At 40.4% G+C, this 18,607-nt stretch overlaps 1 protein-coding gene across 8 annotated transcripts in view; it reads left to right on the forward strand.

Moving 5' to 3' along the window:
• The window catches only part of Nin (ninein), a 106,072-nt gene that overhangs the window by 80,369 nt on the left and 7,096 nt on the right, over window positions 1-18,607 (forward strand). For 6 of the 8 annotated variants that reach the window (XM_027418183.2, XM_027418182.2, XM_027418184.2 and 3 more), the window contains 8 exons: window positions 1,282-1,395; window positions 4,211-4,333; window positions 5,007-5,120; window positions 5,845-5,991; window positions 7,626-7,805; window positions 9,176-9,325; window positions 12,761-12,850; window positions 16,949-17,146. In XM_027418183.2, the coding sequence (XP_027273984.1) occupies window positions 1,282-1,395; window positions 4,211-4,333; window positions 5,007-5,120; window positions 5,845-5,991; window positions 7,626-7,805; window positions 9,176-9,325; window positions 12,761-12,850; window positions 16,949-17,146 (1,116 nt within the window). The remainder of the gene's footprint in view (window positions 1-1,281; window positions 1,396-4,210; window positions 4,334-5,006; window positions 5,121-5,844; window positions 5,992-7,625; window positions 7,806-9,175; window positions 9,326-12,760; window positions 12,851-16,948; window positions 17,147-18,607) is intronic. The other 2 variants (XM_027418180.2, XM_027418186.2) reach the window with 1 other exon arrangement.

Consider the following 18,607-nt stretch of genomic DNA (forward strand, 5'->3'; position numbering starts at 1 on the left):
CAAATGCTTTAATAATCTAGTCAGAAACTGTGATTCTTGTGGGCACACACTGTTAGAAGTGAATGAATACGTGAGTATAGCATAGACCAAGGATGAGAACTATGCTTCTCACTGTTGGAGAAGAAAGTTGCAGTGTCAAAATGTGGAGGGCTAAGGTGAACCCTCTGATGTTCGCTCAGGATCTGAGACATTACTGTGTGTACACAGTATATACGCAGAGAGATGGAGAAGAAAACATAGATGTGTTTTTGTGTGGGATAACCAGATCTCGCTTTCTAAATACTATTTTCCTAGAAAAGCATCTTGGAAAAAAATGACTGATTCTGAGGTCAGAACAGGAAAGATATAAGCTGAATCTGAAATGTCCCATGGTGCCAGACAGAAAAAAGTGCTAAAACATAAATAAATAAAAAGTGAAAATAGGTGGCTGGAGAGATGGCTCCGTGGCTAAGAGCACTATCTTTCCAGAGGACCTGGGTTCAATTCCCAGCACCCACATGGCAGCACACAATTGCCTGTAATTCCAGTTCCAGTGGGATCTGATACCCTCACACAGACCTACATTCAGGTAGAATACCAATGCACATAAAATGAAGAAAAAAAAATAAGGTAAAAAATAAATCATTTTTTAAAAATTAAAAATAGAACAAATTCAAAAGACTCAGGCCCCCACCTAAGGAAACTCCTAATAGCCCTGATTCAAACAGTTTTATCAATGAAATACAATATAGAATGAAATTATTATAAAATAAGTGTAATAGATAATTTATCTGAGTACACAGTAACATCGATTGATCGAATAAACACACGGGGAGAAGCAGCTGCTCTTTCTTATGGAATTCTAATATAAATGCAGAAATGAAGGAAGAAAACTGAGAGTCACCCTTAGGAAAACCTCAGGTGATAGCTGTTGCAGCCTGAGTGCACTGGGAGACACTGGGATGAATAAGCAGATATCCAAGGGGAGATTTCAGTCTCACAGTAGCTCTTCCAGGAGAAGGTAACTCTACAGTAGAGAAATATGCTAAGACCTGGATCAGTCATCAGGCCCATGCTATCCATGTACATGGAAAACCTTGGAAGACAATTTGCTTAGTTCATTGACTATAAAGGATAAATGTTCTCAGAGCAATGCCATTGAACTGGTATTACTGTTTCCTTGGGTTGCCTTCTGTGGGTTTGGTGAAGCTTCCCCAGCCAATGAAGGTGTCTGTTATATGCCTGGGGTGACGTTTCCCTAGCCAATGAGTATGTCTGTAATATGCCTGCTCTCTTTCTTAGACTTCCACTTTAGTGGCTTCTCTGGAGGCAGAGCTTTCTGAAGTTAAGCTGCAGACTCACATTGTGGAACAGGAAAACCTCCTTCTCAAAGATGAACTGGAGAAACTGAAGCAGGTAAGTCTGGGCTTCCCGAGGGGGGTGAAGAACGACATGGCACTTGATGTGTTCCCTGCCACCAAATGCCCTGTGCACTGTGGTTGAGGACTTGAAGTGCACGTGTGTTTAGAAGAACTCTGCTTGCTAATTCTCTACTGAAACAACTTATTTATATGATAGACTCTAAAATTCTGTTACTCTGAATCCCAACCATTCCAGTTTCAAAATTTTGTTCATCTGTTTTCTTTCCACCAGATGAAAAAAAAAAAAACATTAGTTTGTCTCTAAGAGGGTGGCTCATGACTTCCACAACTGTTCTTTAATGTCTGAAGATCCACTGGTATCTTTTCCTTGTGGCAGGTGTGAGTCGCCCGGCTTGGGAGGATAAGCTCTCCAGTGTCTTCAGTTACACTTTCTCACACAAGTTTAACATGTAGAGTTTGCTGTGGTGTTGCCTTCTTGTAATCCCAGCACTCCAGAAACTGAGACAGGAGGATTGAGGGTTCATGGTCAGTACAGGCTACAAGGCGGGGCCTCATCCCCTCCAAAAATTAGTGTGTCTTTTTAGAAGGCTATTTCAGAGTTTCAGACAAAGACTTAATTTTAAACAGAAGAGGGCATACCTCAAAAAAAAAAAAAAAAGAAACTACAGATGAAATATTGTCCAGTCCTCTCTATTTTTCTTATGTGTAAGAGGATCTCCATTGTACCAATCTTGTTTTATAATAGAATTTAGTTGTTCCATTCATTTGCCCCACCCTCAGGGTACCTTAATATTTGTACCAGTGGATGATGAAAGGCTCCTTCCTACATCTGTTCACCCTGTAAGCATAAAGTATCCTTCCCTAAATCAGTCTTAACGAGGTTCACACTGCACCTGTACCATTACGTTGTTTGAGCTGATCGCTAATTGACTCCCTATGTAGTAAAAGAGTAAGGCCCTCAAGGCACTTGTGTCTTTGGTAATGCTTCTCTCAGGACTGGCACCAAACAAGTGTCTTATAAGAACTTTCTATGCCAGGCACTATAGTACAGAGTGTATCTTTCCTGCCACAAGTAGAAACTCCATCCCCGTGAGGTGAGAGTAGCCCAGAGCCATTGCTACCAAGTTTGTTGTAATTAACTCCAGTACCCCTTTCCTCCTGTATCTTTGAAAGCATGGCTTGCTCACCCTTTCAGTGATAATGACCAACCCATGTACATACCGTGTGTGATGTATGCCAACCAGTCTATGTGCATACTCAAGGATGTATGCTGTATGGCTTTGCTGAGCTACATAGCACCAGAAAAAGGAGCAGAGTAGGGAGAAAAACATGAGGCACATTTTATTACACGTTCTTCCCAGGGCATTGCTATAAATAGATGGGAAAACCATGAGTCCCTATGTGCACATGGTAGGAAGTTATTTGGTCATGAGGATTCTTCCAGCCCATCCTTGGTGCACTGCAGCTTGGACCCAGAAAGCATATGCCACTCTGTATGACATCATACACCACTCTATATGACATCATATGCCACTCTGTATGACATCATATGCCACTCTGTATGACATCATATGCCACTCTGTATGACATCATAATTTAGAGCTGTGGAAGTGCTTTTATATATGTATTACATATCACACCAATAAGAAGTATTAATAGCATCCAAGGAATCAACATCCCCTGTTAAGTTGGGGAAGTAGTATTACTGAATGCAGTGGTTACAGCCAGAGATGCAGTAAAACACTTTACAGTGGACAGAAAGACCTCTGCAGCAAAGTTTCCATCCCAGAGTGTCACTAGTACCAACATGGACACTGAAAGGAATAAAAGTAGCCTGGATTGCCCCCAGCTCTGTGGAGTGGAGAGAAGGAAGCCAGCATGTCCACTCCGATGGAATACTACTGGGAAGTCATTAGACTTCTCCCAGGGCAAGGGCACATCCTTAATTTGCCCACATGCTGACACTTGTGTGATAAATACCAATGCCCTAGTTTGTTTTTGGTTTTGAAATGAGATCTTGATGTGTAACCCAGGCTTGCTTCAAACTTCCAATCTTCCAGCCTTGGCCTCCTGAGTGCTAGGATTATGGGCACGTACAACCATGCCATGTACTTCTTTTTTTCTTTTCTTTTTGGAGACAGGGTCTCCTAAAGCCTTTGTTGGACTAGAAACAACTGTGTGTAGCCAGGACTGGCCTTGAGCTACTGATCCTCTAGAGCAGTGGTTCTCAACCTTCCTAATACTGAGACCTTTTAATACAGTTCCTCATGTTGTGGTGACCCCAACCATGAAGTTATTTTCATTGCTACTTTGTAACTGTAATTTTGCTACTGTTAGTTGGAGATAGAGGTTTGCCAAAGGGGTTTTGACCCCCAGGTTGAGAACCGCTGCTCTGCATCTATCGACTCTTCCCAGTGCTGGGATTACCATGCTCAGCCAATTCTATGATCCTGGCTGAAATGGTTTGACACACATTTGAATACCTTTTTAAAAGCATGATTAAAAAAAAAATGTAGCATGTGCTCCACAAGCAGAAGTTAAACTGATGGCAGGAGGGCAGTGTGTTATTTAACTGTGATAAAGCTAGGGCCATTATTTAGCAGCATCCGCCTGTATCTCTCTAAGGAGACATTTCAGTAGTCAACTAGGGAACAGTGGGAAGCTAGCTGGGAACAGTTAGTTCCAGTTAATTATAGGCTGCTAGAGTTTATATGTCCCTTGAAATATGTCCAGATAGGAAGGTTTCAGGGCCACGCAAGTGCCCTGTTTACAAATACCCCCTTTTCAAGTTCATAGTATAAACATAGCTGGGAGGTGATGGCAGGGCTCATTTGTTTCATCTCTTTCAGCTGCACAGATGTCCTGATCTCTCTGACTTGCAGCAAAAAATGGCTAGCATTCTAACCTACAACGAACAGCTGCTGAAGGAAAAAGAAGCTCTAAGTGAAGAATTAAACAGCTGTGCTGATAAGGTAGTAAGAACAATAGGCGTTCTCATCATTGTGGAGTGTGTACGGCAGCAAGCATTTCCCTATGGGCTGTGGCCACTGGGCTTCCTGTATTAGACCAAAGTTATAGATGGAGTTATGTGACCCTAGACTTAGTGAAGTCGAGATCATGGCATTGTCTCACTTAATATATCATGATGCTATTTAGCAATAATATATAAAGCACTATGCTACATAATAGAAATATGGCTTTTATCCTCTGAGATCTATTTCATAGACAAACGCTATTTTTTTTCTATTATATTGTCACGAGCCATAGGAAGATGTTACTTTCCTTGCTCCGCCTGCCTCGTAGGCATTCTTTATTTTCCTGTTACAGTACACTCTTGAGATTTCCAATCGCCTTTTGGCCCACTTCCCACCCCAAAATAGGAGACGCTGGGGGGGAAACAGAAAAAGGAAAACCCAACAAGGAAGAGAAGCCTGACATTAAAGTGTACAGAGCCAGGAAAACCCCACCTCGCACACCCTCCCTGGTCTGCTCCTCAAGGTAGACAGGCTGATTCTTGATGGTAGTGGTGGATGCCCTCAGCCTCAGCCCATACCCCCCCCCCCCAGGCCTGCTCCTCAAGGCAGATAGGCTGGTTCTGGATTTGCTTACAAAAGTCCCCCCCCCCTTCTTCCCTTCCTGAAACAGTTGGCAAAATCAAGCGTTCTAGAGCACAAAATTGCTACAATGAAGCAGGAACAGACGACTTGGGAGCAGCAGAGCGAAAGCTTAAAGGCACAGCTGGTGACGTCCCAGGAAAAGGTGTGTAGACAGCTGGAGCTGCATCTCCATAATTAGTATTGTCTAGTATTTCTAGTATTTTCAGCTTGCACAGAAAGGCCCAGAATATTCCAGGTGAGACGGGCCCAAGTGGCCTCAGACTGATCAATCCCATGGGACCTCTCTTGAGACATCTTTGCAATATGACAAAATAATTTAAACAGTGTATCCGTGTCGAAGCCCATTGGCTCAGAGCCTGCTTACCAGGAAGGTGTAAGGGCAGGACTTAAAGAGAACTGCTTGTTGGTAACAGGACCCGACTTCTTAAGCCAGCACGTGTCCACTTATACTGGAAGTCCTGGATATCTATCTGCCTTTTACAAATTAACATGAATTGAAATGCAATTGAACTCTGCAAATAGAAGTGATTATTTTCAACTAAGAGGTTTTTTTTTTTAAAGCAGCACCTCAGACTCAAATGTAATTTCTCAAGACTCACTGCAGGTGTGGTTAGCAATGGCAGCTGGCCTTCCTCAGTTCTGTCCTCCAGCCCCTGGCAGTCAGTTAGATCACATCAGCAGAACGTGGCTTTATCTTTTCCTTAAGTATAACTTAACGTCCTGTAGCTATATGTAACATCTTGAGTTTCCACTGACTTGCTGGAAAGAGAGAGCCCTGTCATTCTCTTCTTTATTCTTTCCTGGACATTGGAGAGGTGAGACCAGGAATGTTTGTATCACCGTATACAATTGCTCTTACCATGCAGGTTCAGGATTTAGAAGATGTCCTGCAGAATGTAAACCTTCAGATGTCCCGGATTCAATCAGACCTCCAAGTGACTCAGCAGGAGAAGGAAGCTTTAAAACAAGAAGTGATGTCCTTACGAAGACAGCTTCAGAATGCGGGTGACAAGGTTATTTCTTCCTCTTTTTTTGTAATTATGCTAGAAATTATTTTAGTCTATGATTTGATTGGTTTTGCATATATGTATCACGATGTTTTTTGTTTTTTACATAAAGGTATGTTTTTATGTGTTTTTATAGCCACTACCAGGAGCAAACAGTAAAACGTTTCTGTCTGTACCCTTTGTCCCCTCCAGTTGGTAACCCCAGGGACCCACTTTTGTACTTTCTGTACTTTCTGCCACCATAGGTCAGGGATGTTTGCTTCTGAACCTCATATAAATGGAATTATAAGGTGTTTTTTTTTTAGACCAAAGAAGCTAAAGACCATAACTGAGTTGAGTTTTATAATAAAACCAAAGCATTTTCAAAGTTTAAATAAGAGGATGCATGGGAACCTACAAAACCAGCCAAGAAAAACATTAAGAGAAATTAAGCTAGGAACACCCATCTACAGGGGCGTGGGGGGGGGGGATGAAAAACTACAGAAAAGGAAACCTCTAGCCTAAAACAATGCTGCTGACTTAGAGGGCAAGTCACCACTGCCAAATGGTTTAACCTCTGTGGTAACAGAAAGTCTAGGAAAAGATGCTTAAAAATAGCTGGCTGGCCTTCCTGGGGCTGTTAAAAACACATCTCATTTTAAATATCACAGAGCTGCTAGTGTGTACACACATCATTAATAGCATTCCAAATATCTGGTAGATGTTAAAGTTTTGTTCAAAATAAAAATAGTCCCTAATTCAGTTATTTTTTCTTGTGGTTGATAATACAAAAAAAAAAAAAAAAAGGTAGTTGCTTCAATTTTAAAAATACATAAAGGCTGGCCTTTTTCTGGAACCTTTTAAATTTTCTTTTCTTTTTCATGTTTGGCTTAAAAGGTAGAAAGCTTACCTAGCTGTGTTACCTTTTTAATTTTTCTGAAGTTATTTTTAGGATTAAAAATTAAAAAGTCACTTCGGTAGCTTAAAGCATACTTCTGAATTCAGGCCTCAGTTACTAGGACAGTATGTGCTTTGGAGTCTAAAAAGGGACATGCTTGCCTGTGGGAAAGCTGGGTGGTATTAGCCTGTGGAAGCATGCAGGTTGCAGTGTCTCTGAGTCCCCTGTCCTGTGTTAATCAAAAGCGAGTTGCCTGGGTTCAAAGAGGGCTTCCCAAGGAGGCAACTTTGATTGTTTTTTTGTTTTTGTTTTGTTTTGTTTTGTTTTTTTTGAGACAGGGTTTCTCTGTATAGCTTTGAAGCCTATCCTGGCACTCGCTCTGTAGACCTGCCTCTGCCTCTGCCTCTGCCTCCCAATTGCTGGGATTAAAGGTGTGTGCCACCAAGGCCGGGCCTAAGGAGGCAACTTTGAAACCACCAAATTCTATACAGTTGAGTCCTTTGAAGACCAGGTCAGAGCCCTTCTGTCAGATTTTCTGTTGAAGTTGACTGGACTATTTTGCCAATGACCACTTTGAACCTTTAAAAAAAAAATCAAAATCCAAGAGTATCATTTTCTTTATATCTGTATCTATATACACATAAGCTTGAAAAACAAAAAAATGTTTGCTAAGGATTGTCATTCGGTAAACAGGAAACCTGTCTCAAGACAGAAGTGATCATCAGTTTGCTAGTAAGTTTTAACTCCGAAATTTTCTCCTAAGGTCTGGATCTCAGAAACAGCTGACCATCTCTCAGGGCTCCATGGCCAGCAGAAAAGGCTCTCCTGGGACAAGCTGGATCATTTCATGGATGAGGAACCACAGCTACTTTGTGAAGAGAGCAAGAGACTCCAGACTGTGGTGCAGAACACCAAAGCAGACCTCACACACTCCCTCGAGAAGGTGACTCAAAAGTCTCACATTGTGGAAAGTGACTGATTAGATGTGAGAACAGCTGTTTAATGTGGTTCAAACAGTTCTTAGGTATAGGCTTGAATATCCTGTGGTGACAGACTTATTTTAAAAATGAATAATTTTTCATTTACTTTTATACAAATTCATCTTTGCTTTTATATAAATACATTTAAACTATTTTCATTTCATATTGGCAGTTCTATACTAAAATAAATCTGTGGCTTTAACCCTCATATTAAAAGTGTAGAGTCATAGAAACTATGACATCCATATATTCCTCATTCGAAATGGTTAGAGTTATTATTATTGGCCCAGATCAATAATATAATAATGAAATGGCAAAATCAGACTCAGATCTTACCCATTTGGCCAACCCTTTATAAGAGAAAACTTGGTGCCCCTTCTTATAGACTCAGCATTTCAAGGTCAGAACAACCTTTTAAAATTTCTGATAGCCACCCAGCTGACCCTTGTTTACCTGTGCTGTTGTCAACCCCTTAAACTTCGTCAGCACCTCTGCTGTGAAATTCTCCCAAGAATCACAAATTTTCCTTTAGAATACCTACTACATGCAGAAATTCTGCTGTACTGAAGCCACTGTGGGAATAGGACAGCCGTAGTACCCACCCTCCTGGAACTTTAGCAGATTAAACACACGGGCAGCAGCAGCTGTCTCAAACAGGGTCAATAGGACTTGCAACTCAGACACCTCTAAAAACCAGAACTGCTGCCCCCATTTGCTCAGTAGTTCCATCACACTCACTCTTGGCTCCTGGAAGCTTGGCTGGCCCCGAATTCTCCTCTAATCTGTCTTGCCCTTACCATGTTGAGTTTGTCAGCTCAACCAGATTTATTTAGAAAGGATGTTTAGAAATAATTTTTAAAAAAGAAAGAAACAAAGGAAAAGTAGGTTTCAAGAATTAAAGAGTCAGGGGGCTGGAGAGATGGCTTAGTGGTTAAGAGCACTGCCTGCTCTTCAGGAGGACCTGGGTTCCATTCCCATTACCCACATGGCAGCTCACAACTATCTGACTCTAGTCCCAGGGGATCTGACACTGATGGCAAAACACCAAATACACATAAAATTAAATAAATAAATAAAATTTTAAAAACAAAATTAAAAAAAATAATTAAAAGTCCATATCTTGCTATTGCCCAGGCTGATTTGAACATTTGAGTTCAAGTGATCCCCTGGTAACTGGAATCAGAACCCTCTACCACCTTGCTCAGCTGAAAAAAAAGTGTTTTTAAAACCATGGAACCCAAGTAGTAAATAAAAGCATTCCTCATTTGCTGTTTGTTTTCCTGGCTAGATGGATATATAAGCATTTCTCCCTCTTACATTGGTTTTTTACTAGGTCCGTCAACTGGAATCCAACCTTCTTCCCATCAAACATCAGAAACAACTCCACCAGTCCTGTACTGTAAAACCCACAGAACAAGAAAAATTGACTTTAAAGAGGGAGTGTGAACAGTCTCAGAAAGAACAATCTCCTACTAGTAGGAAGGTGGGTTTTTCAAATGTAACCACTCAACTGTGTTCTGACTAGTGTGCACCCAGTGTCTGCTTCTCATCATGAGTGGCAGGATTTGAGCCCTCCTCCGATCCTTTGATGCCTTCATAATCTTGTCAAATCATTATCATCAATTTAAGCTTTCAAGAGGAAGATGGTTCTCTCTCTCTCTCTCTCTCTCTCTCTCTCTCTCTCTCTCTCACACACACACACACACACACACACACACACACACACACACACACTGCCTTAAAATAATTCATTTTAAATTGTGTGTCTGTGTGTGGGTATGTGCACATGAATGCAGAGGCCAAAAGAGGGTTTGTGGACAGTTACCAGCCACCCAACATGGTTTCTAGGAACCAAACTCAGGTCATCTAGAAGAATAGTATGTGATTCTAATCATTAGTAATCTCTCTAGCCCCTAAAAACTAGGTTTTAAAAGCAGATATGAGGAAAAGGAAGGAAGGAAGGAAGGAAGGAAGGAAGGAAGGAAGGAAGGAAGGAAGGAAGGAAGGAAAAAAGGGAGGGGAGCACTTTTTGAAGGTTTTGTTAAGAAGAATGGGTGACAGAAGTAGACAGCACTACATGGCTATCTACTAATAAGAGGAGAAAGCAGAATAAGTTGTCATGGAATATTTTTTTTACATTGTGTGAAGATGTGTCACTGTGATTAGTTTAATAAGGAGCTGAATGGCCAGTAGCTAGGCAGGAGAAAATAGACAGGACTTCCAGGCACAGAGAGAAACTCAAAATGAATCTAGGTACAACAGAAAATTCCAGCAAAACACTGAAGAAGTCAAACATACGGTACAGAGGAGTGGTAACCAAGCCACGTGGCAGAACATAGACTAATAGTTATAATTAATTTAATTATTATAATATATGTTAATTTAGGTTTTAAGAGCTAGTTGGGGGGAAAAAACTAATTAAGGCCAATCTTTCATAATTTATAATATGTCTCCGTGTCATTATTTGTGAGCTGGTGACTCAAAAGACAGTCTGACTACATTGGGCAACCAACTTGGGCTGTTTAGCATCCCTGTGGAAGAACTTTCCAATGATACCTTTTAACAGGCTGGAAATTATTATAAGTAGGCACTGTGAAGATAAATTTTTCTCTATCCTGTTCTTGTAAAGGTATAGTAAAAAGGCAGTCTTTTAAGTCAATCATTATAATAGACCATCATTTAGGTAATAAAGAAGGCAAGGGAATTCTGGACTGTAAAGATCCCATTGGTTGAATCACTTTATTTATGGCTCTTAAATCTGTTAACATTCTCCATTTTCCAGATTTCTTTCTAATGACAAATATAGGAGAATTCCAAGGACTGGTCAGTTCTTCAATATGTTGAACATATTGTACCTGTACCAGGTGTTCTAGTGCCTGTAATTTTTTTTTATGATGTCAAAAGCCATTGTTTCACCCACACAGGTTTGTCAGTTAACCATTTTAAAGGTAGGGCTGTTGTGTCCTGCTTATGTACGACCTGAATGGTTTTCAACTTTTCTTGATAATACCCTGTAATATTTGTCTCAGAAATATTCTTTATTTTAATGGTTTGTTTCTGAGATTGGAGGAATGTTAATCTGTGTTTTCCATTGCTGCAACAAATCACATCCCCATAAACTCATTGCTATGAACTCATTGCTATGTTAGCCATATATGGTTTTAATTTTCCTATCTGTCTTTCTGGCTCTGTACACTTGACCCATCTTCACTTTGTTTTACCTGAGATGAAATTCCAATCTCTAGAAGTTGAACATTTATGTCCTGAAAAGGCCGATCTGGATGCCAGGATTTTGGTGAAATTATTATTTCATCTGTCCTTGTGTCTAGTAGACCTTAAATTACAATGCCATTTATTCATATTTTTAGCTTTGGTCTTTGATCATTTATAGAAGTTTGCCCAAATACTTGTTTTATAGTCTCTCCTGAAATTTTTGTTTTACTGAAGCTATTTGGGCCTTGATCACATCCAGAGCAGTGTGGTTTTTAACAACAGACATTAAGTCTTTTAATTGCTCTGTGTATGAATTTCTCCAATGATGACAGGGAATGATTGGACCAAATTTGATATTGGGGCCTGCAGGAGGTCCCCCCAAGGTGTTTATGGATGTCAAAGGGTTGCCTTTCCTGTCCTTGTTGATCTGCATTCATTAGTCCAGTGCCAGTCTTTGCCACACCTTCTGCATACTACAGAAAGCTGGGACCTTCTACTTGGATTATCTCTAGGAAAAAAACACTGTTTCTAGGAATGCCTTGCCTACAATTCCTTTTCAGATGACCTTGCTTATGGCAATGAAAACATCTGACATTTTGATTTTTCTTAAGATATTTAGTAATTACTTCTATTCAAGTATCACTGTAAGTATAAGATCCAGTATCAGCTGTATTTCTAATCCATTCATCTTTGGTTTTTGATCCTGCCATTAAAGCCATAGTCATCCTTTTCCATTCTGAATTGTCAGTCTTTTGGGCAGCCAGCTCAGAAATAATGACACAGAGACTTATTATTAATTATGGAAGATTGGCCTTAGCTTAGGCTTTTCCCCTTATAGCTTAGCTCTTATAGCTTGTATTAACCTGTCTCTATTAATCTACATTCTACCATGTGGCCTGGTTACCTCTCCTCTGTACCATATGTCCCGACTTCTTCAGTGTCTCACCGGCATTTCCTGTGTGTCTAGATTCATCCCAAGTTCCTCTCTCTGTCTGGAAGTCCTGCCTATTGTCTCCTGCCTAGTTATTGGCTATTCAGCTCTTTATTAAACCAATTACAGTGGCACATCTTCACATAACCGTAAACAAATATTCTGCAACAGGGAGCTGTGTGATTTTGCAAAGCTTCTCTAAGGGAATTAAGAACCTGGAAAATTCCTTACCTCCCAATTAATGTTTGATAAGTATTTAGAAACAAATGTGCATCTACACTAGAAATAATTTATTTAGAAAACCATAAGGAAAGCTTTTTTTCCCTCTCTCTCTTACTTTTGAAATTAAATGGGTAAGAGCAAAGATAAAATTTCTGAAAACTGATTGTTTATTAAGCATTAAAGAGAGACAAATATTAATAGTCCTAGATTATATAAGTTTGTATGTATAGAAAGCTGGGGTAATGCTAACTTGGGGGGGTGCAGTGGGAAGAACTATATTTTCTTTTCTTTTTTGTTTTGTTTTTTGAGACAGGGTTTCTCTGTGTAGCTTTGGAGCCTATCCTGGCACTCACCCTGGAGACCAGGCTGGCCTCAAACTCACAGAGATCCACCTGCCTCTGCCTCCCAAGTGCTGGGATTAAAGGCGTGCGCCAACAACGCCCAGCGCATTAGAGATCTTTTAACATAAATTTGTCCAAATAAAAGAGAGCAACTCATATGTTTTTGTCTTTTTTTAAAGTGTTGTTTTGTTTTGTATTTGTTTTTATACAGGTCAGTCAGATGAGTTCCCTTGAGAGAGAATTAGAAACAATTCATTTGGAAAATGAAGGTTTGAGGAAGAAACAGGTGAGACTGGATGAGGTAAGTTTGAGTAAATGACCTTAACTGTGGAAAATATCTATGAACCATTTATTAGGAGGGCTAGACATGACATGGAATTCCTGTCATGAAACTATAATTGCCAGGCTTAATTCTTGGATCTGTCTTCCCAAAATGAACAGATGTGTTTGCTTAGTTATAGTCATAGGTGCCTGCACTGCTTTTCAGAATAAAAAATAACTTTATCCCCAAATGTAATGACCAGTATACATCAATAAATGCGTATCACAGGGACTCTGCCTGATACTGTCTGAGGGGCCCCAGCTCTCTTGTCATTGGTGTATATGTAATGGTTCCCTTGACATATCCTATCTTAGAGTGTTTATGATATAATAACTCTCTGTCCACCTGTTCAGATGTATGTGGAGATCTGAGAACATCTGTGTTTAGTTTTCTTTCAGAAGCTGCCATCTTAGGCAGATAGAGCTCAATGGTAGAGTGCTTGCCTTGCATGATGAAGCATTGGGTTGGATTCCCAGTGATCAGAAAGCAAACAGTGTCCAAGGCTTATGGCTATACTTGTACAACTGACAAATGTTAAACTGATTTGGAAAACCCACCACTGTGTCTGTATTGGTCCCTAGGAGCCACAGTGTGTTGTCATGTACTATTAGGGGATATGAGCAAATGTACAGCTCTCAGCATCATTGGGATGCTTTGCTGTAGGTAGATGAACAATTAATCTAACATTAACTGAACTATAAAAACTATATAAGGAAACATCCATAGAATTTGTCTTGATATGTTCTTAAAATACTGTGTGCACACATTTTTGTTTTTCAAGGCAGAATTATAGGAAAGAGGGAAGGAAGATTTTGAAGTACTTTCTATTTATTTATTTATTTATTTATTTATTTATTTATTTATTGCTTTGATTTTTCAGGACAGGGTTTCTCTGTGTAATCCTGGCTGTCCTGGAAATCACTCTTTAGACCAGGCTACCCTCAGACTCAGAGATCTGCCTGCCTCTGCCTCCCAAATGCTCAGATTAAAGGCCTGGCAAAGTATTTCCTTTGCAAAGCTATATATTTGGCAAGGTGGTTTTAATGCTTAGCTTTAAAATAATGTGAAATATGGGCAAACGTATCACATTGACATTTAAATGACCCAGTCTGAGGTTTCTGACAATTGTATGTTCTCTAGTTTATCCTCTAATGGGGGGATTGGTGAAACTATAAACAGTGAAATCCAAACTGTTTTCTGACAGCATATAATAAGTGAGTTCAGCCTGTGCTTTGATGTAGATATGCCTCTCTGATGAAACAATTACCGATTCTAATGAATCTACCTCAAGCTGAGCTTGTGTGTCTGGTAAGAAACTGAAGGATGACAGGGTGTATATACTTACTGCTGGGCTCTGTCCAGTGCTCTACTAGTAAGCTGGTTTTTCACCTCTTCGCCCTGGCCTGGGAAGCCCCCTTCTTCCAGGCCCCAGTTTCTATTATTAGCTGTCATCAGCCATTTCCTGCCATTCTTTTTCCCTGGTAGTAAATATTTGCTGATAAGGAAAGTAAGTGTTCCTGGCACAGGAACTGAATAAGGAAAAAGCATGAATTTAAACACCAAGGAGAACATTTCACACACTCTACTAATGAAACTCTCATTAGGAAGCAAGACTGAGTTATTTATTAGCCTACAGTTACACAGATTGGATCTTTTTTTTTTTTCTTTACTTTTCTGAGACGGGATCTAGTCAGGCTATCCTTGAACTTACAGTCCCTCTGCTTGAGTCTGCTAAGTGCTGGTCCTTCAGACACTCACCACCACAGCTAGTTCCAGATTGGATTTTTAACAGCTCTTTTGAGATAATTCATATGCTATACAGTTCACATACTTAAGTTGTTTAGGTGCGCTTGGAATGTGTTTTTACTTCTTAAACCTTGGGGATATGGATAAACTTTGCAGCTTTACCATTTTTAAGTTTCCAACCCAATGGCTTTAATTAAATTCACTGTTTCTAAAACCTTTCATCATTCCCAACTCTAACCTTTAAGCATTAATTATTCTTCCCACCATCCTGTTGGGTTGGATTGCAGTACAACTGTGTGGAGGTGGTGGACAGTGGCTTTCACGCTGCCTTTTATCACCTGAGGGATTCATGTATTCCTTCCTTGCTGGCAGTATTCCCACTAGGAGGAGTTAAGGTGTGGGGAGCAGACACGGAGGTGTTCCTGTATCAGCATCCTTGGGGACGCTGAGAAAAGCCTTCTAGATGTTTCTTATCTGATACACATACTTCCTCGGGAGAAGTCTCCCCCATCTCTACAGACTAGTTTTAAGGGTCCAGTGTAATTAAAGATTACTCCAGTGTAATTAAAGACTACAAATTACTAGACTGAGAAATGGAAGGATTTTGGCTTGAAACTGACTCCCATTCCTGGACTTTTTCAACAATTCAGTAGTTGAATATTCAGTAAGCACTTTATTTTGAATATTCAAAGAAAGTTCCACAGGCTACCTTTGCAGTCCTTTGCCTGCCTGCCATATCACTTAGCAGTCCACAGTTCAGAGGGTTGAACAAAAATGCTTTTCTCCTGCGTGTCCATACAACAAGGGATTTAACCTCAGATCCGGTGCTTCCTGGATCTGGGTACGGGTAAACCTGTACCCAGGTTCACAACCAACTGATTCCAGCAGAGGAGGGTGCAGTTGCAGAATTACAGCTGTAAGGCCCTTTACTGTAAAACTGGCATGCAGCAGACGGTGACGTCGGTTGCTTGTACTCTTATTCCTTTGCAATGTGCCTGCTCTTTCTTTTTTGTAACTTGCACTTTTCTTACTCTTCCTGTAACGCCTGTAATTTTCTCTTTGTTTTTGTTTTGTCTGTGGCTAATCTCTACCTAGCACTCAGTGGTTGGAAGTAGCAGAGAAGGGTGCAGTTCTGTGCCCGAGCTAGTGTGTGAAGGTAGAACATTTTTCTTCAGCGAACCTTCATAGCATGGGAATGTCCATCCTGTCATTTCTGTTGATTATGACATGTGCTTGGGCAAGAGCCAGTATTCATTTATCATTTCACTTTAATTGGAATATGTCAATTTACTCAAGGATTTCCCTCAGTATTTAAAGCACTATGAAGAACAATATCCCACTGATAGAAACTTGTGGGATCATAATGCATCATATTCTTTATCTGTAAATGTTTTATTTTTACATCTGCAACTAATAATAATATTTCAAAATGGACAGTGACCCACCTCAGATTTAGAGTTAAGAAAATGGATAGTGGCTCTGAAACTTCATAACATTTAATTATAGTTGAGTATAAAGGTCCTTTCCCTTCCCACAAGCTGGGAGGTCTTTCCCCAATTTACTTCTTGCTCATTCGTGTTGCATGCCTCCCATTGGGTGTCTGCTGAATGTGTTGACAGATGAAAAGTCTTGCATGTTCCATTGACTAAAATGCATTCTTTTCAACTTCGTAAATTCGATTGGCATGTTGATACACTGTTTCCTTGTTGTTTTCAACAAATACTTTTATTCCAGTTCTGGGGTGTTCTGGCCTATGACCTTATGCCCCACACAGACCTATCCTGTTGCTATTTAAGGTTATAATAACACATATATAAAACTAAGATAGGTTGAAATAACTTTAGGCACAATATTCTTTTTAAAGTGTTCATTTGGGGTCAGAGGATTTGGAGCCGGTGAGCAGTCACCTTCATGGATTGTAAGCTTAAAGCTTAAAGCTAAGCCACCTTCTCCATCTTCCCTGTTCCTGTCTCACTTTTAACAAAAGGAAAAAAGGCAGCTGGATGTTCTAGAATCCAAAACTTGGATATTATTTATATATCTAAGTTTTGTGTATATTGTGTATCCCGTGCCCTTATAGTTGCTCAGGAGTGATGGTGGTCTGTTCTTTCAAGTTTTAAAAAAATTTTTAAGAAAGCCCGATCACATAATGTGTTATCTCCAGAAAGCTGCGAAAGTTGCTCTTCCCACGAACTTCCATAGGGCTTTGTCGTGTTTCTAAGTGATCAGGGGCTAGGAGGCCATGAAGGGGTTCTGGGCTCAGTGCTCCCTGCTTGGCACCCTCCTTGGCAGAAGGCTCTGTACTGATCAAGCTTTGTCCTTGTCCTTTAGATGCAGCCCCCGAGGTCCACTGTGACGCTTAGCCCGCCCTCTCATTGGGATCTGCAGCTGCTCCAGCAGCAAACCTGTCCGATGGTGCCCAGGGAACAGTTTCTGCAGCTTCAACAGCAGCTGCTGCAGGCGGAACAGAAAAACCAGAACCTGCAGGAGGAGCTTGATAATAGGACCTCTGAAACCAACACGCCACAGGTACAGAGTGCTTCTCCTCCACGGAGAACCAAACCATCCCCTTCACTTTACCTTATTAGAAAAATAAACCAGTCCAAAGGTGGGCACCAGAGCTATGTCTGCCCACTATTGTTGTTCTGCCTACAGAACTACAACCCAACATTGGCTTTGGTTTTGCAGTTTACTTCCAAGCTCCCTGCTTATGAGTCAGGCAGTTGAGCATGCTGGGTCTCCTTTGCACACTGGTACATGACAAAGGACCAAGGTGACTTGTACATAGTACATAGTTGGCTTAACATTCTTGTCTGATGCCCAAAATGTCACAAATTTGGTCCTTGGGTAGGAATCTCTGCTGACAGACATCCTCAGTGTTCCTGCAGTATGGCCTGCCAAGGTCTGTGGGAATCACAGGCAGGGATTTTTATAGCTAAGATGTAGAATGTGCAACCAGTTAGTGCTGTGTGCTTAGTCTAGTTCAACAATGAAAAGCATCAACTTTGAAAAACTACTTAAGCTCCCAATGGTTGTTTTCCCTTTAGGGCTTTATACAGAGTCTTCATTTCTCAGGAATCTCCTCTTTGTTCTTAGCCATCTAATTAAATTGTAGTTAAGGGTGTGAATTAAAAATAAAAAGCTCTTCTTTGTTTATATCTAAGTTGGTTCTTTCTAGTTTAGATATACTCATATCCCAGTTAATCCTTGATAAGGAATTTCCCAGTTTCTTGATTCCCTCAAAAGAGGAAGTCACATTAGCCCTCCCCTGAGCCACCCTGCTTTCTCCTCTTATTAGTGGATAGCTGTGCTGTGCTGTGCTGTCCACTCTGTCTTCTTAACAAAACCTTCAAAAAGTCTTCTTTTATGTGCTTTAAGACTCTGTTTTCAGAAACTTTCCACGTACCACTCCCCCTCCCAATGTTAGAGTCAGCATTATAAATTAAGCCTGCTATGCCGGGCTGTTAAAGAAACATTCCAACTCTCCATGGAGGACTTCAACTTCTCAGTATTAAAGTGAATTTTTTTTTTTTGTTTTTGTTTTTTTTTCGAGACAGGGTTTCTCTGTGTAGCTTTGGAGCCTATCCTGGCACTCGCTCTGGAGACCAGGCTGGCCTCAAACTCACAGAGATCGGCCTGCCTCTGCCTCCCAAGAAGTGAAATTTTTAAAACAAAACAAAAAAATAAACCTGCTATGGTTGAGTATGAAAGGGAAGCTGCAGTTTTTCATTGTGTAATTGAAATCTGAAACCTTAGCCTCTGGTTTTGAAAAGACCTTGTAGTTATTTGGCAAAGATGTGTTCATTGCCCTCCCATATACACAGGTTTTAAAGTATGCTTTTCATAATCTGCCCATCAATATTAGAGAATTTAAAAACAAATATCTGTGACAATAACTCCAGTATTAGACAAAAACTATTCATAAAAAAAAAAGAAAGAGAAAGAAATCCTTCAGCCAGAGGAAAGAGTAGACCGTTTATTATTGGCAGT

Source organism: Cricetulus griseus, chromosome 5, assembly GCF_003668045.3.
Source record: "Cricetulus griseus strain 17A/GY chromosome 5, alternate assembly CriGri-PICRH-1.0, whole genome shotgun sequence".
Classification (NCBI taxonomy): domain Eukaryota; kingdom Metazoa; phylum Chordata; class Mammalia; order Rodentia; family Cricetidae; genus Cricetulus; species Cricetulus griseus.